Genomic DNA, 26,229 nt, shown 5'->3' with positions numbered 1-26,229 from the left:
ATAAATTAACTGCTGCAGTTTTACAATTGAACAGTGACTACACTTTGGAGGTATTTAGTTGGCTAAGATGTGAACTGGGATGAAAGGTGCTGAATAAACACAAGGATTGCTGAGCAGCTGGTCAATTGATTTTCTAAATTTATGATCAAAACAATCAGCAAGATGGCAATGGCTTGAATATTTTTGAGCGTTTTCTTCCTTACCTTTGAATCCTTGGCATAATAAAGAGTCCTCCCCCGTAACTTGAAGTATCTTCTTTTCCAACGTTGAAATGAGCTGGTTTGCTTCAGTAGAAAACCTTCTTTTATACTTGTCTGCAAATAAATTGAAACAAAGCAGTGAAAGCAACTGAGCAAATAGAAATTCTCAAAATAAATATTGGCCAGTTTCTGCAGCCTCTCTCACCAGCCAGAAAGTTCTAGGGTAACCCTGCCTCCACTAAGCTGTGGGAGCCACATCAGATTTTACAATACTCAGGCAGTTAATTGCGGAAAGTTGTGCTTTCTGCCCCTCTAAGGCAGTATGTCCCGCCTCTCCAAAGCTGGCGACCAACCAGATGGCCGGTGAGACTGCAGCAAGCCCCAGAGCAGCAGACATTGAGATGAATTACAGGTAAGTGGGGTCAGGGATAGCCACTGTCAATCAGAAGTGAGTTGGGGGGGTTGGTTCTTCCACTGGGGTCATATCTGCAGCTGGAGGGTACTCGATGGGCCACAGGGTGCTGATTAGGGGGAACATGCCCATCCCCAAGCCTGCAAGGAGGCCACCAGGTTTACTGAATAACCTTGCCATCTGACAGGATGCCAATCAGTCACCTGTAACAAAGGGGATGATGGGCTACCAACCACTTATTCCACCACTGGTAAAACTCCAGTGACAACGGGAAGGCAGCAAACAGGCAAGGCATTCCCCACCACCTCACTTAATTTTAAACACCCGACCACCCCCACCCTACAAAACAAGCCTATTTCTGTGGTGGGAGGAAGGTAGGGAGTAAAATTATGGCTAATATTTCTCTGATATAAAGCGATGTCTGGAAGTACTGCAGTTGTATAAGCAGTATGCAAATATCGACACAATTCTGCGAGTTCACAACAAATGATATTTGCATTCTCCCTTCTGTCATGGGTTAAAGTCCCACCCCAGAGACTTCAGCACATAATCCAGGCTGACACTCTAGTGAAGTACTAAGGAGATACTGCACTGTTGGAACTGTCATTTTTTTTTGGATGAGATAATCCAAGTTCCCACCTCCCCTCTTGGATGAATGGAAAAAATTTCACAGTGTTTCGAGAGAGAGCAGAAGAATTCACCAAGTGCCTTAGCCAGTTTTTATCCCCAAATCAACATCATAAAGAAGATTTTCTATTATGGACTACCATAACACCATAAGAAATAGAAACAGCAGTAGCCATTTGGCCCCTCAAGCTTTCTCCACCATTCAAAAGGATTATGGCTGATCCAACATTTCTCATGTCCACTTTCCTGCTCTTTCACCGTAACCATTGATTCCCTTACTGATCAAAAATCTATCTCAGCCTTAAATACACACAAGGACTCTGTCCCCACAGTTAGTGGTAATTTGTTCTTTTTAATCTTTTTGTTTGCTTCTTAATGTGGCTATTGGATGATAATTAACTGTATTGTCTGAATTATCACTCCAGTTCTTATACTGTTCAAAGAGGTACCATTATCCCTGATGTCTATGTGTTGTATATTGATTGCTAAACATTTTCATACAAGCAAAAATTAAAGCGGGGCCCTCCAATCATTGTCTATTTTAAAGAATCCAGTTTTTGTTTAAGAGTCTAGTTTTTTTCAGAATCATAGGCATGACTTATTTTCCATCAGCATCAGCTTAGCTGGCAGTTCACCTTCTGAGCAAGCAGGGTAAGGCTTCAAGCCCCGTTTAAGGACATGAACACAATTTAGGTTTACACTGAGGGATGAAGCTGCTGTATCACTGGACACCTTTCGGATGCAACATTAGAACATTTGCCTTGCTCAAATGGATATAGAAGGTGCCATGTTACTGTTTTAACAGCAGGGAGATTCTATGCTGCCATCAACACTATCTGTCCTCAATCAGTTGCTCCCCCAAAAAATAACTGGTCATTCAACAGGTCGCAAAAATAAATAGAACATGGACAGAGCCTTAGGCAAAGAGGTAAGTTTCTAAGCAAAAGAGAAGTAGAATCAGTAAGGGAATTAGGGAAGGAATTCCATCGGAGCTGTTCGTATCAACTAGGTTCTGTTGATGGATTTGTTTTGGAATTTGATGGATGTTAAACACCAAGTAGTTTTCGGTAATCAGGTTAACAAGTGTTGGGTACTGATTTGCCAATTGTGCTTAGATGTGTATATAAAGCCTCAGTGATATGAAGGCTCAGCTATAATGACAGAGGCTGTGTTAGAGTGAAAAAATAAGCTCTGCAATAAACAGTCTCCACCAAAAGCACCCTAGTCTCTGTCGTTGTCACAACCAGGCTTGGGAATTTCTCTAACAGCAGCCAGACAACTGAAAGCAAGGCCACCAATAGTGGATCAAAGGAAATCACGGATGCTCAAGGTGGGAAAACTGGATGAGTGCAAAGTTCTCACAGGATTGTAGGGCTGATAAGTGTTGCAAAATGACAAAGGATGAATGAAATAAAACTGACGCAACAGTTCCTGCAATTATGAAAAACAGGCACTGATAGCACACGTGAGGCAGATTACTCTCATTTCCTTTTCCAAAGCAATACTTTGCTGGGAACGTCAAGTGCAAATTATACTGATTCTGACATTAAGTCCCTTGGGGCAGCACAGTGGCACAGTGGTTAGCATTCCTCACAGCTCCAGGAACCTGGGTTCGATTCCTGGCTTGGGTCATTGCCTGTGCAGAGTTTGAATGTTCTCCCTGTGTCTGCGTGGGTTTCCTCTGGGTGCCCTAGTTTCCTCCCACACTCCAAAGATGCGCAGGTTAGGCTGATTGGTCATGCTAAATTGCCCCTTCGTGTCCCAGGATGCATAAGTTTGAGGCATTAGCAAGGTAAATATGTGGAGTGACAGGAATAGGGACTGGGTGGAATTGTTGTCAGTGCAGACCCAATAGGCTGAATGGCCTCCTTCTACACTAGAATTTTGATGTTTGGTAATACTGCCTGGGTACACAGTGACTAGAAAAGACTGCCCTTAATCAGTCTCTGGCAATCACAGTTTTCCAGCTCCCCTCACAAACTATGAACACAGAGAGAAATGTGCATCCCAAGAAATGACTATTTTCAGTCAGTTGCTTTCAAGTTTGAGTATGTAAGACTGTTTCCAATCGCAATCTGCTAAATTTTAAGCTCCCAAATATCTGTGTCATAGAAAGTTCAGCTATAACAATCTTCCAAAGAAAGGGTGCTCAATCCAAAATATTAAATCTAATTTCCTTTTATCACAGATGCTGCCTGACCTGCCCAGTGTTTTCAGCATTTTCTCTTTCTATTACTTGGTTATTGAAAAGGAAATGAGTTAAATTTGTTGCAGTCTGTTCTTTCACATCTCCCAAAGATTGTAGCCAACAATTCAATTCAATGATTCTACCCAAGCCAGCTGATATTTTTCAAGGTGATTTACACCTCTGCACCATGGCTCACAACTACACCTCTCTTAGCCTCCTGCTATCCAAACCACATTATCACATTCTTTCTCGGGAACACCAGTGTCCTCCTAGCAGACTGCTCATCCTCCACTTTTCCTTGATCAAAGGCAGCTAAATGGTGTTGAGGCACAAGTCAGCCACAATTCCAGCAGAAGTATTTTGTGGAGCGTTTTCTTCTTTTGCTTCAGCTGTGGTCACACTCTCGCCTCTGAGTCACAAAGTTCTCGGTTCAAGACCCACGCCATGGCTTGAGTAGCAGAAATTAAAGGCTAACATTCCACTGCAGTACTGAGGGAGTGCTGCTTTGTTGCAGGAGCCATTTTTCAGACAAGGCAATAGATCAAGACTGCAGTTGTCCTCTTGGTGGAATGTATAAGACTTCAGGGTGCTATTATGAAGAAGAACAAGGGAGTTCTGCCTGGTCAACATTTATCCCTCAATCAACATCGTAACAACAGATTACCTGGTCATTAACACAAAGCAAGATCTGACAAACTAGCCGTTGTAATTACTACATTAAAACAGTGTTACACTTCAAAACAGTAATTACACTTCAAGAATTATTTAACTGGCGTTGAGCATTTTGAAGGCCCATTTGTCTAAATAGGTGCTACACAAATGCAAATGTTTCTTTCCCCTTTCTTCTTATTATATAACAAATTTCATAATTTCATTCCTTTGTGTGACATACATGTAGAGTCACACACAAGCACACACGCATATAATTGTATGATGCCAAACGTACTAGGAAATCTGGTGGTGTTGACAATTACCTGTAGGATCTTTACTGCACATGAAGAAACTTGCCCTGGCATTTCACTTGAACATCTATGTGTAAGTGAGTTAGTTCTAAGGATCATAAGCCTAAATCACTGTTTTATACAAGCTGGGAGTCCGCAATATCTCTGAGAACTGACAGTTTGCTTGTGTTGGTGAAGGACATGGGGACAGGACATAGAAATGTAATTGCATAGAAGCCTTCAGTGAAAGGGATATATATATATATTTCAATGTGCACCACAGGGTCTCAGATCTCCAAAAATCCTGTCCCTATACTCCAGCAAAATGTCCAACTTGGCATGCCCTAACCTCTCACACCAACTGGAAAGCAAGCAGATTTTCACTGCCTAGTTGGATAGTTCTTGGCTATTTGTCAAACTGCCTGGTTCCCATGCTTGATATTTTTATAATTAGTAAGAAAAGCAGACAAAGAATACTTTTTTGAAATGTGTCTTGAGTGGCCCTATTATTTTTCTCCTGGGCTGCTTGCAGCGGTGTCCTGGAGATTAATCCTTAACTCCTGGTGATTCCAGGGAAATTCTGAGGGAATGGCAAACCTGCAAAGAACTATTCCCAACCCTGGTCCAATGATCTAATTGGCTTCTTTTAGTCCTGTAATTTGTTTGATTCTCATGTCTATGTGTTACAATTAAGAACAGATAAAAACATAACTTCCTGTTCATCATTTATAAATTTGCTTTGCCTTGAGATTTTCTTTTGAAGTATCCCTTTACTGTAGGTAGGTCTAATCTGCTCTGACTTATCACAGTGCCAACCTTGTAGCACAATCCTCCTAACTTTGGAGAACAATGAATCTCTCTCAGTCCAGGACTTTATATGGGCAACTGAGACTGGCAAAATCTTCAACAGGTTCATGCTGACATTATTTCTTGTAGCACAGGTGGTAATGGTACAGTCTGCAGCAGAAGAAGACAGCTGAGTGCATCCACATTCATTGTTTGTGTCCATGGACTATGTTGGAAGGAGTAGCTGTATGCAGCCAATAACTAAGCTCAGCTTTGAACCCTCAGAGGCAATTGGTGGCACAGGCTTATCCTCTCAAAACAATCCAAACAGATGTCTATGATCAGGTACAATGGTGAAGTGCTTTCCAATATAGATGAAATATATATATGGAAAGCAATATATAGCTGGAATTGAATCTGCGTCCTTGGTGCTGTGAGGCAGCAGTGCTAGCCACCAGGCTGCCAGACTATTATGGAGGTGTTTGTGTTATAGTGCCACCCCAGGGGCAACAGCTTCTTCGTGGCATAGATTACCACAAGATGCTCCTTGTTAATTTGAGAATATTTTTTCTCAGCATTGGAAAAGGTTCTTGATGCAAATACAATTGGCCACTCTGTTCTGTCTGACATCCTATGGGAGACGACTTCTCCCACTCCATATGGTGATACATCACAGGTAATTACAACAGTTTGGTTGGATCACATTGTATGAGTAGGTTAATGACTACAAAGCTTGCTTTACTTTAATGAATGCTTCTTGTGAGCCTCTCACCATTTCCATTGTTGATGCTTCTTCAGTAGCTGGTGTAATGGAGATAGAGTCATGAATACATTCTGCAGGAATCTTCCATAATAGTTTACTACCTCTAATTTAACTCCATCACATTCTTAGCCTGTGGTATTTATTTGATGGTTTTCACCTTATCCTCAAGGGGATGTAAACCCTTGGCATCTACTTTGAAGCCAAGGTCCATAACCCCAACACGTGGAAGGTGCATAACTCTCATTGTAAGTGGATGCCCACTTCATCAAATCTTTTTAGGACCTCTTCTACATTTGCCCTGTATTCCTCAGGAGATGCTCAGTTATTAGGACATCATCCAAGTACACCATCACTTTGCAGGATCCCTGTAACAAGCTTTCCATAGTACACTGGAAAATGGCACAAGCTAATGAGATCCCAAATGGCAGACAAGTGCATTGATATAACCCTTTGGTTGTTAATGGTAACCAACGTTTGGGAGTCTTCATCCAGCTCTAACTGCTGGTATGCATGGCTGAGATCTAACTTGGTGTGCTTAAGACCCCCAACTGATTTTGCATCAAGATCCTCAATCCTCAGAATGGGGAATTGATCTGTATGGGTTTCTCGGTTCGCAGTTAACATATAGTTTCCACAGATCCTTGTAGTATAATCAAAAGAGGGATTATGAGCACAGCCCATTCAGAAAACTGTATTGGTTTTATGACATACAAGTCTTCCAATCTTTTTAACTTAACTCCCACTGTGTGATGAAGGTTCAAAGGAATTTTGGTGTAGGTCTGGTGGGATCCATGGAAGTTTTCGCTTTAGCCCCTTTAATTCAGCCCAGTTCCTTCTGGAAAACTTGTAAGTAACTGCACAGAAGCTCTTGAAAATCTTCACTCCAAACATTAAAATATTGCCATTAGTCTAATTTTATCTGTTTCAGACAGTCTCGACACATGAGGCGAGATCTGTGACCCTCAATCACCGGAGCTGGTAACTGTGCTGTCTGGTTTCTGCAGGATATCACTACTGCAACTGACCCTACATTTTCAACATCTCTCCCATATAGGTTGATAAAATAGCTTCTGAACGACTCAACCTCAAAAGTTGCAGATCTTTCTGGAAGCATTTGAATGCTTGTTCACACATAACTGTGGTCTTGGCTCCAGTGTCAACCTCCATCTTCAGAGACATGCCACTGACCAACAGGAATATCTTAATAGGTGGCACCTTTTGGGTGGCACAGTAACACAGTGGTTAGTGCTGCTGCCTCACAGCACCAGGGATTCGGGTTCAATTCCTGTCTTGGGTGATTACCTGTCTGGAGTTTGCACATTCTCCCTGGGTCTGCGTGGGTTTCCTCCCACAATCCAAAGATGTGCGGGTTAGGTTGATTGGCCATGGTACATCACACATTAGTGTCAGGGGGATTAGCAGGGTAAATATGTGGGGTTACAGTGATAGGGCCTGGGTGGGATTGTTTCAGTGTAGAGTCAATGGGCCATATGGTCTTCTTCTGTAATGTAGGGATTCGATGATAACCTTGTTGAGTTGAACCTGGTTTAAAGTGTAAGTTTGGGTTCCTCAACCAGTTAGTTTAACAGTGCTGTCTTAAACTGTAATTTTCTTTTGAGCGTTTTGTCCTGTCTGCTTTACTCTGCACCAAGCCTGCAAATGACCTTTCTTCTTGCTGCAAAAACATGTGTAACTTTTGCACTGGCATATTTCCTGGGAGTACTCGCCCGAACCAAAACCATGCAGTATAATCAGGCCCCTGTTGCTGAAATACCCTCCTGGGCTCTGTGGCACCCTCACTTGAGCTGTTCCTCACAGTAGCCTTTTCCTGCCACAAATGGTTCACCTCCTTGAGCATGCCTCGTAAATCACTTATGCCTTGCGCAACGCATTCAGCAACCAAAGCAATCTCTACTATTTTTTCCAAAGAGATTTTAGACTCAGTCAGCAGCTTTTTTTGTATTGTGAGACTGTTAATCCCACAGGTCTCTTAACATCTCCCCAGTGTGGGCCAAATTCATAGTGCTCTGCTAAATGTCGTAGTCTGATCACAAACTCAGAGACAGTCTCCCTTGGTTCTCTCAAAGACAAATGAAACTTATACCTCAACATGATGACTGGACATCAGGAGTTAAAATGGTCTTGGACCAGTCCCAGTATCAGGTGACATTAGGCTCCTCAGTTTGTGGGCCACAGACTGTGAGTAGCATCACCTTTTGTTTTCCCTCTGTGGTGATCTCATTAGCCATGAAGAAATAACACACCCTTTCGATATACTGCCCCCAGCTCTCAACTTCTGAGTCAAATGACTCTTATCTTCCCAATTAAAAGATCTTAAAAGGGCCTCTGTATCTGTTTCTTCTAAGCTCCAATGACCACATTCCTCCCCTTCTATCTGTGCAATGTAATCTCCTGATGACTTACTCAGTTTTTTCTCATCGCCAGTCTAAAAACTGGAGGCTCCAACAATGTGGCTCCAACAACAAAGCGTTTAATAAATTAATATAATTAAATGCAAGAAAAGGGTCCAATAGAATACATGCACAGGTCGATGCTCTTCTCCTTCCTGACTCTAACTGGAGATATTCCTCATCGCAAGATGCATGCCCTTGATCCCGATTGGCCCAGCTTTCCATGCAGCTGCTCCATTGGATCTGGCCTAATCACATAGCCCGCAAAGGATCACGCCTTAGAAGGGCCACATTACCACAGGGTTAAATTAAGAGGATAGCTTGTATAAACAAGCCTAATATTCCCTTGAGTATAGAAAATTAAGAGGTAGTCAAATTGAGATGCTTAAGGCAATGAAAAGACTTGAAAGGGTTGATAGGGATAAACTACCTCCTCTGGTGGAGCATTTAAAAACAAGGCAACTGAACCTTAACGAGAGCTAGGCTGTCAGGGGTGATGTTACGAAGCTCAGTTTCAGGAAAGTGAAAATCTGGAACGCTTTCCTTACCAAAACTTGTTAAGGCTGGGTGTCAATTGTAAATTGAAGCATATTAAAGGCTATGGAACCAAGATGTGTAAATGGAGTTAAAATACATATTGAACTAGATCTAATTGAATTATGTAAAAAGCTCAAGGGGCTGAATGTCCTACATCTGTTTCTATGATCCTTCCTATCTTTAGATGATCCTGTACACAGCAAGATCCCTCAGCCATCGAACTGACCGAGGAAAATATGCTGGTTTTTGGTGATAGAGGAGCACTATCCTTAGACACTGGCAGCAATCTTTATTCTTCTCTAAATAGTGAAACTAGGTTGCTTATAATCAACTAAACAGAGAGACTAAGTTCAATTACTTACCTAAAATATAGTATTTCTGTCTCCCAAAAGTGAATGTGAATGTGCTACCACTAGGCCAAGGAGGCAATTATTAAAAATATTGTCAAATCTATTGCAAGAATGACCCTGTACTAAGCGATTCTCTCATATCTCCCGGTGATGCAGATTGAACCAAGTGTCAGTTTCAGTACATTGTTTGTTATGTATACTTGTATCGGTACTCCATTTTACTCAAGTGATCTCTATCCTATTCCACCTAAAGTTCCATTCACAGACTAATCTTGGTCAATCACCATTGGGTCTCTGTTCCCTTGTGTATCTATTTCAAATTTCTCACTGTTTATAAATTTTTCCATAGCCTTTCCTCACTCTACATTTGATCCCTTCTCTCTCAGAGCTCCTTCCCACTGTCCTTGCAGCCAGTTTGCTCCGAGTTCTGACACTTTCTCACTGAAGTTCTTCACCTTGTGTAATAACTGTAACATCAAGATCCTCCTCAAAAACAATCTCTTCCAATGATTCTCTGGTCACATAATCCTTTGAACTTCTGCCCCTTGCCCTTGTAAAGCACCATCACTAAGCTCTCAAACAATGGCTATCATTCTGGCCATTTCATTAGTCTAAGTACCAGCAACTTTAGATAGAGAATGCCTTGGTCAATTTGTACAATCCAACACTACACATGTTTCAAAGAACACGTCTGAAATCATTCCTTGAATAGAACCTTGGTTTGACCATACTGCCTAGTTCAGTCCCCAAATTACAAAAAGTGTACGGAGACAGTCGAAAAAAAATGCAAAAACTGATTGGCAAGGAATATGCCAGCCTTTAGGAATTGGAACTATAACGAAGACTGAACAGGAACTCTTTTTCAACAGCGCAAAAAAAGGTTAGGTTTATCTGATAAGGTAGTTAAAATTTACTGGGGTCCTGCTGGCAGATAGTGGGGGTGGTGGGGCATAAAATTCCCCAGACGGCTTTTTCACTGCCTTCCCTTCCATTTCTGATCTGTCCCCAATTTTAGAGGGTGGCCATGGCCTTGAGCAGCCTGCCCACCTGTCACTATATTGCTTTTCCCTCCCTCAAACTTTGCCTCCTTGGATGCTCTCTCCTCCTCCAGCCTCTCCACCAAGTCCTCCATCTCAGACCAGCAGCTCCCTGAGGCAGAACCCACAGTCCAAATGATTTGCTGGTTAGGTGCACTGGCCATACTATATTCTCCCTCAGTGTACCCAAACAAGCGTCAAGTGTGATGACTAGGGGATTTTCACAGTAACTTCATTGCAGTGTTAATATAAGTCTACTTGTGACACTAAAAATAAAGTTTAAAAAAAACTAAAAACAAGTTAGTATTTTCACATATCATACTCCATCTGCCACTGAGCCTGTCTATATCGCTTTCCAGGCTCTCCACCTCATCTTGGCAACTTACTTTCCTACCTATCTTGGAGTCATCAGCAAATTTAGCCACCATACAACCAGATCCTTCATTAAAATAATTGAGGTAAATTATAAATAGTGAGACATCAAAGAAGAAGAGTACAGCACACAAGCAGGCCCTTCGGCCCTCCAAGCCTACATCGATCATGATGCCTGCCTAAACTAAAACCAAATGCACTTATGGAGTCTATATCCTTCCATTCCCAACCTATTCATGTACTCATCTAGTTGCTCCTCAAATGCCACTGTCAGACCTGTTCCCATCAACTCCCCGGGCAGCACAGTCCAGACATTCATCACCCTCTGTGTAAAAAAACTTGCCTTGCACATCTCCTCTAAACTTTTCCCCACGCATCTTAAAACCATGTCCCCTAGTACTTGCCAGCTGAGGTTATTCATGAAGGCCCATCTACTCAACTTGTTCTTTGCTTGAGGTGCGGTGATTCCCAGGTTAAATCACCACCAGTCAGCTCTTCCCCTCAAAGGGGAGAATAGCCTATGGTCACCTGGGATCACGGTAACTTTACCTTTACAAATGACATCCTTAATAAACAGAGCTATCCCACCACCTTTTCCTAGCTTCCTGTCTTTTCAAAATTTTAAATATCCTTCCACATTCAAGTACTTGCCTTGGTCACCTTGAGACCAAATCTCTATAATGACTGTCAGATTATACATATTAATTTCTATCTGTGCTAACAATTCATCAATTTTGTTATAAATGCTGATCACATTCAGATACAGAGCCTTTAGTTCTGTAATTTTACCCATCACTGACCTTATCTGTAGGTGCACTCTTAAGTTTGTATGTTCTAACTCTTTCTGACACAGTCTAGTCATTACCCAAATTGCTAGTCTGTTGTCTTACTTTAGTGTTTCCCTTTAATTTATCACATCATCTCTCATGTGGTTCTATCCCTGCCATTATTTAGTATAAAGCTCTCTCTTAGTTATACACCTTGCCAGAATATTGGTCCCCAAATGATTAAGGTGAAGACCATCCCATCAATATAGTTCCCAGTTTCCCCAGTATTGGTTCCAGTGCCTCGTGAATCAAAACCTATGTATTCATCTCTCTAATCCCATTTACCATACACGAATTTGCTCCTGGCTCAGATAATAATTCAGAGATTACCTTTGAGGTTCTGCTTTTTGATTTAGCTCCTAGCTGCTCACATTCCCCATGCAGAACCTCTTTCCTCATCCTAGCTACCACGTCATTAACTACCCTAGCCAAATTTAAATTACAAAACTTACGATCCAGGCAAACTTCATAAAACACTTTGGAATTTCTGACCTGAATTATAACATTATTCAGTTACCTACTGTGTGTGTTGAAATTGTTTTCAGTTTAAATTATATGCTTTTGTATAAACTGCTGAAACTCATCCAGTCCAGGCACTGAATGCTACCATTGAACAGTCAACAGCTGTATTGGTTTCAGGTCAGTGACCTACTATTTTTAGCAGTGGGCCAACAGAGAGTCATCCTTATATGTCTGTGCTATCAGTAACTGCACAAGAGAAGACACAGAACAGGGAACTAACAAAGTCTGGTCCAATTTTTTAAAAAATATGATGACAGCAACTATTGGCCATATGCAACAGGATGAGGAAAAGGAGACAAGGAATTGAATATTTAAACAGTTCAGGATCTAAATGGTTGGGAGGGGAAAGAGAAGGAGATCAAATGGAAATCAAGATAGAAATAATTAATCCAAACAAGCAAACTGAAAACAAAGCTGAAGTAACTTTTAAGCTGAAGTAACTTGCTTAGAAACTTAGGATGAGAAATTTCCTGAGAAAAACGTGCAATCAAGCTAATTAGTAGTGACCTCAGATCATGTTTCTGGTTTTAAATTTATTATCTGAAGCATATAATCCCTAATTACCTAGTTGTGAATTGTGAATCAAGCCCTTTTCAAGAAAAAGATTATTACTGAAAGCTAAGGATGAAATGTCTCTGCAGAGATTAAAAATTCAAGCCTGTAATACACATTCTTCTCTGATATATTACAATTCCTAAGAATTCCTATCTGTCTCACCTATTACAGCGCCTCTCCAGATTTACAAGTTACAGTGAGGGCTGCCTCCAGTGTATTTCATTGTACATAAAATTGCCTATTATTCAATCCTCCTACCACTGGGAGCGCTATTGAGCTGGGCCCATTTCCTCCCCATTTTTCCATGCATTGTAATTTCTCCACAAGTCTTCAATTTAACCTCTTTTTTACTTTGACCTTCAATCTCTGCTGCTGTTGCCCCCTACTGTAGTTTCAGCCTCTCTATTTCCTCTTTCAGCTTTCCTCATTGCTTCAGTCCCTGATCTCTGGGATCAATTACCTCTCACAGCCTTCCTTACTTCTTACTCAAGCTCCTTCCCATCTGCTGCCACCTAATCTGCTCCATTTCAAGCCTACCCCATTATCTTCAGCCCCTTACACGCTTTCTCTAATCTCTCTCTTGGCTGTTTCATGGGTCTTGCTTCCCTCACAGAAACATTGTCTCCTCTTCTTTCTCTTGTCAACAGATTAACTGCTCAAGCAGCAAAGCTCAATATATATCAACAACACTCATAGCACAGCTCCAGAATGAAAAAAAAGTCCCATTAATAGGGCACCATTCATAATCTCGGGATGAACCAAAGTAATTTACAACCAATGGAGTATTTTTGAAGTGGGGTCCACTACTACTATGTGGGAAACATTGCTGCACATTTGAACAGAGCAAGATTCTACAAGCAGCAATGTGATCATGACCACATCTTTTGTTTTTCCACAATGTTGGTGAAGAGTTAAATATTGGCCAGGGCTTAATACCCCTGTTCTTCTTCAAAGGAATGCTGTTTTCCTAGCATCCTGGCCAAAATGTATCCCAGAACAAATTAAAAGTAGATTCACTGGTCATAGATTATGATGACTTCAGCCAGGTTAATGAGGTTGGCTTGCTAGAGTATGAACTACCTGATGAGTCCTCCTGGGCCTAGCAAGACACGCCATCAATAGGTCCAGGCAGTGGGCGATCGGCAGGGTCGTCCACTCTAACTGTCTGCCTCTCTATCACGGCTATATTTGCAGCCAGGTGTCCCTGGGAAGGGAGCATGCAGTGTCCAGGGACGCAGTAGATGCCTTCCATGCCCACTGGGCACCCAGGGACTGGGATGTATTATAGACTCCTCTAACCACATTTTAATTTGATGTTTTAAGTTTCTTTTCTGCTTTGTCTTTTATTTCAGGTGGTTCCCCCTCCTTTTAGGGAGCTGGCCTTTTTGAGTTGTCCCTGAGTTAACTTGATTTTGTTTATTTGGTTAGTAAACCAAAAAAAACCTGATGAGTCCTAAATGATGGTTAAATCAGGGATCCTCATGCTCCCTATTTAAAGCAGATGTGTCAGACTCACAGCCTGCATTCAGCAGGGAGCAACTGGAGAGTTGGCTGTGTACAGATGTATGGTGCAAATAAAGTAACTTGGTGAGGGGACTTTCACCTCAGTGAAGTTATTGCAGTGGCTATGAAGAAAAAGGAGTGACCTGAAGGAACTTGCTGGACCACTGCACGTATTGAGGGTAAGCCATTGTTGAGAAAACATGCTGCTGTTTGGGAGATTGGATTCTTTTGACCCTGCAGTGGAGGACCAGGCCCAAAATGTGGAAAGGATGAAGTATTTCTTCAGGACAAATAACATAACCTCAGATGAGGAGCAAAGAGTTATCCTGCTGACTGTGTGTGGACCAGCAGCTTTTGCATTTATGTGCAGTTTAACTTTCCCAGCGGTATCTGACACAAAGTCCTTCCAAGAGTTGTCAAACTTTGTTCAAGGATATTATGACCCTAAGCCACCATTGATCCTGCGGAGGTACCATTTGACTCCCCCTTTTCTCAATGTGGAGTAAAATCACCAGTTTCCTAACAAGTCTAAGATGGCTGGTCTGAGACTTGTGAATTCAAAGGGACACTAAATGAGATGCTCCAAGACCAGCTGGTGTGTGGAATTAACAATATAACTATCCAGAAATGTCTGCTGGCAGAGGCCCAGCTGGACTATAAATAGCATTACAGCTGGCCTTGTTGTTAGATAAAGTGCATGTGCTCCAAGGTATCCTAATGGGGGTAGAGGCCAACATCAGGGAGACTGGGTTAGGTTAGACTATCACTATGGGGCAGGTCACTACGTAGAAGTCATCCAGAAGGATTCTGATATGAGGAAGCCCAAGTCCGCCAATAGAACTGCACCTAGACAAGGTCAGGTTAAGCCCAGAATGACAGCAGTTCCTGTAGAGCCCTGCCTGACACAACATTGCCATGGTTGCCAGTGTCAGGATGCATAGAGGAAAAGCGAGTCTCCTAAACCAACACAGCTGAAAGGAACATGTAGGCCAAGGGACAGGAGAATACACAACCTGCAAACTCCCCTACCTCTGATGAGGAACAGTTACTGGGCATTGTGTTGACAAAATCAGAACCCATCAAATTGTCAGTGAGACTGGATGTCCAATTTTAATGGAGGTTGACACAGGTGCAGCTGTATCAGTCACAGGAGACCCAGCGTTTAATAAGATTTGCACTGAACTCCAACACTTAGCCCTGACCAAAACTTCAGCAAGGCTGAGTACCTATACAGGGGAATCACAAAGTGATGGATACAACCCATGTGCCTGTTACTTATGGAAACATTTAGTGAGGCTTCCACTAATGGTAGTGGAAGGTTCGGGATAAAACCTAATAGGGTGAAATTGACTAAAAGAGATCTGCTAGATTGGACAAATCTTCCAGCTGGAAAATGCCCCTCTACTGTGGTTATGTTCGCGGCCGGGTGTCCCTGGAGGGGGAGCATGTGGTGTCTGCGGGCACAGTCGAGGCCTTCTGTGCCCGTTGGGCACCACAGCGGCTGAGGTGCCTTATAGACCCCGACAATCACATTTTGATTTGATGTGTCTTAAGTTTCCTTTGTACTTTTTGTTTCTGTTTGGGCCGTTCCCCCTCCTTTTGGGGAGCTGCCCCCTTTTTCTTTGTCCGAATGTAATTTAAGTTTGTTTACTTGGTTTGACCCGAAAGACCGAGTAAGGCCCTGAGCAAATATCCAGAGGTTTTTTTGGGTAGGCCTAGGGACAATCAAAGGAGTCAAGACAAAATTGCTCATTGACCCAGAAGCTGTCCCAAAGTTTTGCAAAGCCCAACCTATATCATTTGTGTTAAGGGAAAAGGTCAATGTGGAATTTAAAAGATTACTGTATGAAGGAATAATAAAACCAGTCCAGTTCGCAGAATGGGCAGCACCCGTGGTTCTCATCTTAAAGCCAGATGGCTCAGTGAGCCTTTTGTGGTGATTTCAAACAGACGACAAATGGTTACACTCACCTAGACAAATATCCAGTTCCCAGGATTGATGACCTGTATACAAAGTTGGCAGAAGGATTCCTATTCACAAAACTGGATATGAGCCACATATACCTTCAACCACGGCTGGACAAGGCAGAAATTTGCCACAATAAATCTGCTGAAAGGTCTCTTCCAGTAGAAAAGGTTTGGGGTTTTGCCAGCTTGTGCCATATTCCAAAGGACCATGAAGAGCATCCTACAGGGGTCACCACAGGTTGCTATTTACCTAAATGATGTCCTCATTATGGATAAAACAAGGGCAGAACATCTGGAGGAAGTTCTCAGGAGATTTACAGCAGCAGGAGTGCATTTGAAAAGGGAAGGAATGCATCTTTTTAGCACCACCAATAACTTTGGGCTAACATCGTCTGAGGATCAGCTGCAAGCACTAAAAGATGCCCCAGCATCTAGGAACTAGGGTCATTTTTAGGACTGGTAACATACTACGGGAAGTTCACACAGAATAGGGCCTCCATTCTGAATCCCCTCCAACAGTTGCTTAAAGGGACAAATTTGGGAATGATTGGCCCACCAGCACAGGTCCATCATGAAAATTAAACAGCAGCTCTCATCTGAAAATGTATTGGTACATTTATGACCCCAAGAAGGAATTGGTACTCACCTGTGACGTGTCCCTAATATGGAGTGGATGCAGTCCTGGCACACAGGTGGCAGAACGAACAAGAGTGACCAATAGTGTATGCTCCCAGGACCCTGGCAATGACAAAGCGAAGATATGCCCAGATTGAAAAGGACTGGCAGTAATCTTCACAGTCAAAAAATTTCACCAGTATTTACATGGGTGAAAATTTACGATCGTAACAGATCATAAACCCTTGTTGAGCCTACCGAAGGATGACAAAGCAGATCCAGCATTAGCCATTATTGCTGGCGGCACATCAGTGTTGATTGAAGCACCAACTAAGAACTAGTGTCAAATGCCGATGCCTGAAGGTGGCTACCATTACCGGACATCCCACTATTGGTACTCAGAATGGAGGAGACCATGATGACATCAAACTTTATGGATACCCTCCCGATGGAGGCGCACAACATACACCAGTGGACACAGACCCTGTACGGTGAAGGTAAAGCACCTGGTGCTAACAAGGCAGCTGAAAAGACAGGTCCATCCACAGTTTCACTCTTGCAGGAGCAGATCACAGAAGTTGGGATAGTGTTGTGGGGCGTACAGGTCATCATCCCAAGGCAGGGCCGTAGGGACATACTGGCTGAACTACACCATGGGCATCCTGGAGTATCAAAAATGAAGTTGCTGGCCAGGAGCTACATCGGGTGGCCAGGTCTGGACAAAGAGAAATTGGTAGGATAGTGCCAACAGGGGCAGAAGGCACCACCTGCAGCCCTGCTGCACCCTTGGGAATGGCCAGACAGACCACGGTTGTGAAATACATGTTGATTTTGCAGGCCAGCTTATGGGGTACATGTTTCTGGTGATAATAGATGCCTATTCCAAGTGGTTTGACATCTATAAACTTGGCAAACACGACAGCAACCGTTGAGAAACTGCGCACCTCGTTTGCAACGCACAGGATCCCAGAGGTATTAGTTTCCGATAATGGTTCCGTGTTCACCAGCCTGGAGTTCACAATTTATGAAATCAAACTGGATCCAGCACACCAAGATGGCACCTCACTACCCAGCATCAAATGAGCTAGTAGAGACAGCAGTCCAGACGTTAGAGGCCGGGTTGAAAAAACAGCCAGCGGCCTCATTAAAGACAAATCTCAAGGTGGTTATTTGATTATAGGACCACTCCACAAGCACCATGGGAACTACGCCAGCAGAGTTACTAATGGGCAGATGGCCCTGCACCAGACCGAGCCTGTTGTTGCCAAACCTGGGAGGAAAGGTGGAAAGACACCAGAAAGCCCTATGCAGGGGTCATAACACTTGCTGAGAGAGGCACTTTGAAGTGGGAGAGAGTGAGTGTTTGGGTCAAAAATTATGCAAATAGACCCACTTAAGTAACCAGAACAGTTGAGTCCAGGACCAGACCGGTATCCTACTGAATATGTGTAGGTGAGGCAGTGGTAAGGAAACACCTGGACCAGGTCCAGGCCTCAAGCTCCAACCGTTCCAGAGCCGAGTCCACCTTGCAACCCTAGAGACAAACAGAGTCCCTCTTGACAAGCCAGTACTGCCTCTCCAGCACCCTTGATCGGGACCTTTAGGATCCGAAATAGACAAAGAAACAAAGCTGCAGCGATTACCCTAATACCTGAAGTGGACGAGGAAACAGACCTCTGGTGTTTCCTGTGAAGGAGACAGGAGCCCAACCATTAAACACAGCCAGCATCAGAGGCCAAGTTGGAGGATCCTGACTTGGCATTCAAGCAGAGGAAAAGACCCCTGAGGGAGGCAAACCAAGGGGATTCCTCAGATTTTGAGGAGGAGGATTGTGATGACTTTAGCCAGGCTAACAAGGTTGGCTTGCTAGAGTATGAACTACCTGATAAGCCCTGTGTAAAAAGACATATCCTGAGTCCTAATTGATTAAATCAGGGAGCATCATGCTCCCTATTTAAAGCAGGTCTGTCAGGCTCCTAGCTTGCATTCAGCAGGGAGCAACAGTGTAGAGATGTATGGTGTAAATAAAGTAACCTGGTGACGGGACTTTTGCCTTCGTGGAGTTATTACATGGGTTAGATTCTTGTTTGTGGAACTTTCCTCTGAGAGCTGTCTGCTGCATTTCCCCACATTAAAACCGTCTTCTTTGACTGAGCTGCTCTTGGTACATGCTAAGGTCCTTTTGGAAATCTTTTCTGACATAAAATATGGGGACAAATGCCACAATTTTATATAGCAAGTGTTTAAAAGTGAATTTAACAATTGAACTAACCATAACCAGGTTTTCTTGCAGAGAGCTATACTTCACTCAGTTTCCAAAAATGTATGTTGGCATAAAATAATAAACATCAGAGCAACAGTGTCTCAACACACAATGATTGTCTTGAAGTGCGGCATTCACAAGTGTCAATTTGGCACGAAGCTGTGCGAACAACTGAGTGGGGGAAAAGAAAAGGCTCAATGGCGATTTAACAGGAGTTCCTTTGAACACAGTGTGATTGTGATATAATTACACTAAGGATACCAGATGGCTGTCAGTGAAAACTCATGGCTGTGATCAATCACTCAAGGTGATATCAGGAATTGCAATGGCAAAAGCTCAAGTGTTTCACTTTTATACCTGGCTTTCATTCACCATTGAACATCTTGCTCTTATGTACTGCAAGGTGATTTATCCCAAGCTCCAGCCAAAATTGGGGGGAAAAAAAAACAATGTTGGAGAATGTATTTTGGAAGGTCCAATGCATGTAGGAGTTATACAGTAAATGGTAGAACCCTTAGGAGTACTGACAGAGATCTGGGCACCAATCACAAAGTGGCAACGCAAATGGATAAGGTAGTCAAGAGGGTGTACGACATGATGGCCTTCATTGGTTGGGGCATTGAGTATAAAAATTGACAGCCCATGCTGTAGCTGTACAGACCTTTTTAATTAGGCCTCATTTAGAATATTGTGTACAATTCTGGTTGCCACCTTACCAGAAGGATGTGGATAATTAGGGGATGGTACAGAAGAGGTTTACCAGAACGTTGCCTGGTCTGGAGGATATTAGCTATGAGGAGAGGTTGGATAAACTCGGTTTGTCATCACTGGGACGATGGAGGTTGGGGGTGACCTGATAGAGGTTTAGAAGACTGAGAGGCATGGACAGAGTGGATAGTCAAATGCTCTTTCCCAAGGTAGAAAAGTCAAATACTAGGGGACACAGGTTTAAGATATGTGGGGAAAAGTTTAGAAGAGATGTGTGAGGAAATGTTTTTTTGCAAAAGGGCAATGAACGTCTGGGGAAGTGGTGGGAGCAGGTATGATAGTGGCATTTAAGGGGCAACTAGACAAATACATGAATGGGATGGAAATGGAAGGATACCGACTCCGTAAGTGCCTTCGGTTTTAGTTTAGGCAGACATCATTATCAGTGCAGACTTGGAGGGCCGGAGGATCTGTTCCTGTGCTGTATTTTTCTTTGCTCTTTGGTGCCTCACTATTTTTAATTTACCTCAATGATTTGGATGAAGGATCTGATTATATGGTGGCTAAATTTGCTGATGATTCCAAAAAAGGAAAGTACGTTGCCAAGATGAAGTAGGGAGCCTGGAAAGTGATTTATAGACAGGTTCAGTGGCAGATGGAATGAGATGTGTGAAAATATGAACTTGTCCACTTTGAAAAGAGTAGAAAAGCAGCATATTATTTAAATGGACAGCAACTATAGAACTGAGGTACAGAGAAATCAAGTGTACATGAATCACAAAAATGCAGGTACAACAAGTGCACAGTTTTGGTCTTGTTGTTTTGAAAAAAAAAAGTGGCTGCATTAGAAGCAGTTCAGAGAAGGTTTACCAACTTATTCATGGAATGGGGGCTTATCATAGGCTGAACAGGTTAAGCCTGTTTCCACTGGCGTTTGGAAGAATGAGAGAAGATCTTACTGAGACTATAATTGATAGGGCAAGAAGTAGATGGATGTCCCCTCCTGGGGGGAGACAAGAACTACGGGCACAGTTTAACAGTAAGAAGTCTTTTAGAACAGACTTGAGGAGAAATTGTTTCTCTCAAGGGATCATTAGTCTGTGGAATTCTTTTCCTCAGAGGCTAAATTATTGAACTTATTCAAGGCTGAGTTGTTAAATTTTTGACAGACAAGTGAACCATGGGTTAGATGGAAAGTGGAATCAACCAGAATCATATCGGCTATGATCTAATGGAGTGGTGGAACAGCCTCAAAGGGTTGAATGGCCTACTCCTGCTTCTATATCCTGTGTTCCACTGCTTTGCAGAGGATTAATTAGCTGGAGGCAAAACTTCAGGAGGAAGCTCTGCATCAGGGAAGTGCTGGCCTGAAATGGAGGACTTGGTGGAGAGGCTGGAGGAGGAGAGAGCATCCAAGGAGGCAAAGTTTGAGGGAGAGAAAAGCAATTTGGTGACAGGTAGACAGGCTGCTCCAGCCCATGCCCACAGAAGACAGTGAAAAGGCCACCTGGGAAATTGTATGCCCTCCTCTCCCCCACTTGCTGCCAACAGATCAGGCTGCATCTGCAGAGAAAAAACTGATGTTTCAGGCCAGTGATCTATCAAATGAGATTCCTGGCTGTAATGTGCCCATGGATATCTTGTTACACATTGTAAGGTCAATTCACCAATCTGATGTTTCCAGTGGAGAGCAGTGATTGAAAGAACACTGCTCCATCCTAGTGTGATAGCCTCATTGTTGACCTGCATATCCATTAAGTACAGCTCAAAGGGAGCAAGAATAATGAATGTAGTTTACTGTATTTTATCCAACTGTGTGCAAAATCCTTGTTATTAATTATAAAACTGTACAAACTATACACAAAATCAATCAAACAAATAGACAACTTCTGAATCTGAACAGGAAACAGCCAAACTTGAAATAATTAACAATGACAATTATCAAGATAACCTATGAAATCTAGACTACTATAAAGAATACTCTGCAGTTTTGACTGATTAAAATATTATTCAGTGTTTTATTGATCTTTAAGTTTCACTGCAAACACTATTAATAAATTCTCTGCCTCAAGCTAGATTTTTTAAAAAATCCTCCAAATAACTTAAACGGACCATGTTTCAATGCTTGATACATCTTCACAAAAAAATCTGAAATTATGAATAAGTGTTGCCAGCCACAAATTTAAAGAGATGTGACCACTTAAACTGTCTGCATAGGGAGTCAAAATATGATTTTCCGAAAAGTTTTAAAATGAATTTAAAATATTTGCTGGCTTTAGAAGCTGTGAGAAGCAGTGGTGGAGGGGAGGTGGGGGTAGGGGAAGAGCTGAAAGCAAACAGTAAGACAGATGTGAAACCAAGTCTCTGAACAAGGGCTCAAGGTTCTCTGAGTAGTGCCTTCCTACTGGTACTGTTCCACATATCCCAGGAAGTGGACAGCTCTGTTCACAGCTTGTCTTTCCACCAAGATCATCCCAGCTAAAACCTGCACAAAATGATGCTGCTAGGCTGATCTGCATTAGTCTAGTCTAAAGGTGCAAACCTCTATTAGAATACACTTTTCAAGTCCTGAATAGCAGGACAAGCAAATGAATGAGGCACATGCAGACAGACTGAAATTTGGCTGTGCTGCCAACACTTGCTGAGATACAAATAGATTGTCCAACAGATAAAGGATAAGGCATGTGGTCCAAACAACATCCCTGAGGAGATCGATACACTCAAACTCTCAGAAATTTTTACAAAAAACTGAAGTACTACCTCCCATCTTCCGTATTGACATAATTATTTCATTTTTCAAGAAGGATGATAAATCAATTTGTGGGAATCACAGTGGTATATCCCTTCTGCCCACTGTAGGGAAGATTCTCACATAAAACCTCTTAAACTACTCATCAGCAAAGACACATTTCCAGAAACCTAATGTGGTTTCCAGACTCTCAGGGGCAGACCAGACAAGCTCTTCAGAACTCTGCAAATCCAAAAGAAGTGTTTGGAACAACACCAACAGTTCTACATTGCATTTCTTAATCTGTCAAATATATTTGATTCAATCAATCATAAGACCCTTTGTCAAGTTCTCCAATGACTTGAATGTCCAGCAAAATTTGTTACTATCCTGCCATTTCTGAATGGTGAGATGACAGTAACCGTGATTCGCAATGGATTGGAAGCCGAGCACTATCATATGCAGACAGCAAAAAGCAAGTTTGTGATTTTTGCAAATTCACTTCACCATCTATCTCAGCCTGATCACAGAATATATTCATGGCCAACTTCCACAAGGGAGTCATGATTGAATTTCAACTCGGCAAGAAACTTCAGCAGGCTAAGAGTCAACATAAGGGGAGATCTTCCCAGCCCTCTGGGAGACATAAGGGGAGGCTGTTTAGAGGGCTCCCACTGGGCACCATGGTCTCTACGTGTCTCTGGCAGCCAAAATTCCAGCGTCATCATCTCCGTGCCAGAAACTGGCATGAAACTGATTTAAAATATGTAAATTCAATTTTACATCCCATTAGCAGGCCCGGGACTGAAGTCCTGCTAGCCTCTCCCACTCCCCTGTCAGGAGTGTGTCACTCCAGTGGGGTTTACAACAGCTCCCCACTAACAGGGAGCTGGTGGCCTAACCCCACTGGAATGAAGGGGAGTCCTGGAGACCCCCCAGGAGGTTGGGGGTAAGGGGTGCCCACTGGGTGGCTTCTGGTAGGCACTGCCTGGCACCTTGGCACTGCCCACTGGGCATCAGGCAGTGGGGGGGGGTGCGGAATCGATGGGGAATCCCACTGCCACTCTGCATTTGGGAGCAGTGACAGGTGGAGGGAAGGGCTGATAGGTGCTAACCATCAGGGGATGGGGATGGGGGTGGAGACTGCAGAAGAATGCAGAATTTTTATACAAATTCAGCAATTGGAGATATTTTGGGAGATTCCCAGCCATAGCCTTTTAAGGTGACCCTCCAGCATATCCACAATTTACAATATACCAATGAGTGCGCAGTTGTGGCCTACACTACAAGTGACATTCGGACCACCCACAGCTTCTTCAGCAGTGCATACAAACAGGTTGGACTCTTGCTCAAAATTCTTCACCAGCCGTCCCCCAAAGCAGCACTTACAACTTCAACTGTTGTTATTGATGGGAAGATTCTAGAGCTCTGCAAATACCTTTCTTAAAAGCTCATCCACGAAGAGGAATTAACTGCCCAGCACAGCCTTCCAAAAACTGTGCAACTAGGTCTTCAACAATATGGATCTCCATAATAGGCTTTAGTTTATAATGTTGTTGGCCCCACCATTCTGTTTGGCAGTGAGGCTTGAGATGCCTACTAATGGCTCCTCTGGACACTAGAGAATTTGCACCAGTGATGTATCTACAGGATACACAATGTGGAAAGGCAGGTGAAAAGCTCAAACAACCTCACTAATAACAACTGCTCCAGCATCACAACCATAATCATGTGAAATTGGTCTGCACACTGCATCCCCGTGCCAAATAAGCAGCTTCCGAAAAAGACCCTTTTTTCACAGCTTAAGGATGTCACCTGATCTCAAGGAGGACAGAAAAAAAGGTTTTAAGGAGAGTCTGAAGGCATGATTGACATATTGACATCAGTGTGTGGGACGAACCTGCCACTAACCGTGTCATGTGGCAACACCTCAGCCACAACAAAGTTAGCAACCGACTGTGTAAACTCTGCTGCAGAGAAGTGACAAAAGTGGGAGGTGGGAAAGCAGAACCATAGCTTGAGAATTCCCCCTTCTTCTTGTCCATTCTGCTCGAAGACCTGGTTTTAGGATTGGCCTTCTGAGTCACCACAGCACACACAAACCATGAAGCCTGGTAGAAATCATCCTTTTTTTTGAGAAACTGACAATGATGAAACCCTAGAAGCATGTGCCATTTTAGCTGCTTTTGCACATAAATCGTAATTTGGCAGCCAACAAAAATAATGAGGATTGAGATGTCACCATGGCATTGAGTTGCAGAGGTAGTTTAAGTCAAGACAACGAGTAATACTGTTTATGCAGCACTTCTAATGGGGAAAGTATTCTTAATTTTCCTGTCTGCATACCTCCATGTGAAGCTTCTACAAATAAACGTCAGGTTTACTCAATATCTGATGGGTGATAAAAGCAAATTACTGCAGATGCTGAAATCTGAAACCAAAAGATAAAATGTTGGAAAATCTCAACCGGTCTGGCAGCATCTGTAAGGAGAGAAAAGAGCTAACGTTTCAAGCTTTGACAAAGGGTCATCTGAACTCGAAACGTCAACTCTTTTCTCTCCTTACAGATGCTGCCAGAGCTGTTGAGATTTTCCAGCATTTTCTCTTTTGGCATCTAATGGGTTATAAAATTTTCCAGTAATAATCTTTCTGATTAAACCTTCAGTAAAAGTGCCGTTCTTTCCCATCCTCTTGTGTTAATGCCAACATCAATAATGCTACCAAAAGAGCTTTAACTTAATCTCTGTTTATTTGACAGTTAGAAATTCTTACCGTTGAGGTCTTAAGACCTTCAAAGTGAAGCCTGAAAACTGCCTCATAAGGAAAGGAGTTCAGACTGTCCTGCTGTCGAGGATGATGGATTCAAAAGATGCTGTTCATCAAACATCCAGTAGAGAAAAGATTTCTCCTTAAAGTTAAATGTTTCCATTTCCTTAACTACTGCGCAACTGTGGTGAAAGATAGCAACAGGAATAGGAAATCAACCCCACAAACCTGTTCAACCGTTCAATTAGATCATGATTAATGTATATTCTAACTCCATTGATTCATCTTAGTTTTTAAATCTATTTATAAACATGCTCACAAAAACCTATCAACCTCAGTTTTAAAACTGTCAGCTGATTCTCACGGCAGCTTCATGGGAGAGAGAATTCCAGATTTCCCATACTCTTTTTGTGAAGAAATGCTTCCTGACAACACCCCTTAATGGCTGAATTCTGTAGTGAAAATCATATCACTTGTTTTGTATAGTGTGGGAGCACAGAGTGTGAAGAGGCTGAATGAGGTACGAGTGCGAACTTGGGAATTTGGTGCAGGTGGGAATCTCTCTGCTAATTTTTTCTCAAGCTATAATTTAGGCATCAAAGGGACTATTTTATCCAGAGGGTGGTGGGGGCCTGGAATGCACTGCCAAGCAGGGTGGTGGAGGTGGACACGCTGGGATCGTTTAGGACTATCTGGATAGTCACATGAGCAAACTGAGAATGGAGGGATACAAAAGAATGGTCTAGTTGGACCAATGAGCAGCACAGGCTTGGAGGGCCGAAGGGCCTGTTCTGAGCTGTATTGTTCTTTGTAGATTAGCAGTCAGTCTCTGACAGAACTTTACATCTGCAAGCTAGTTGAGTGAGGAGCCTTGTTAACAGGCACTGCCTGGAAGTGGCAGGTACTTATCAATCAACAAAGTGAATGGACATTCCTGTTTCAGAAAGCTGATTTACCAGTTGTAACTTGAGTCTGAGTCGTCAATACTCGATAAAATTAAACATGTTTTACAGATGCAAAGTGTGTTGAGGCCTGAGTACAATATGAAATAAATGCTAATTTGAAAATTTGATGCATAGAGTTACGGACATCTCCTTGGGCTGGAGTGGGAGAGGAATGATCCTTTTGTCATGGTCCATGTGAATTCCAT

The 26,229-nt window shown here is 42.7% G+C and overlaps 1 protein-coding gene across 3 annotated transcripts in view; it reads right to left on the bottom strand.

Annotated features, from left to right (window-relative positions):
• Window positions 1–26,229, bottom strand: part of dgkh (diacylglycerol kinase, eta) — a 522,666-nt gene that overhangs the window by 285,866 nt on the left and 210,571 nt on the right. For all 3 annotated transcript variants that reach the window (XM_080204138.1, XM_080204137.1, XM_080204139.1), the window contains one exon: window positions 204–314. In XM_080204138.1, the coding sequence (XP_080060264.1) occupies window positions 204–314 (111 nt within the window). The remainder of the gene's footprint in view (window positions 1–203; window positions 315–26,229) is intronic.

Source organism: Carcharhinus amblyrhynchos, chromosome 15 (assembly GCF_965287045.1).
Source record: "Carcharhinus amblyrhynchos chromosome 15, sCarAmb.v2.hapA, whole genome shotgun sequence".
Lineage (NCBI taxonomy): Eukaryota > Metazoa > Chordata > Chondrichthyes > Carcharhiniformes > Carcharhinidae > Carcharhinus > Carcharhinus amblyrhynchos.
This window is presented reverse-complemented; position numbering and strand designations above follow the sequence as displayed.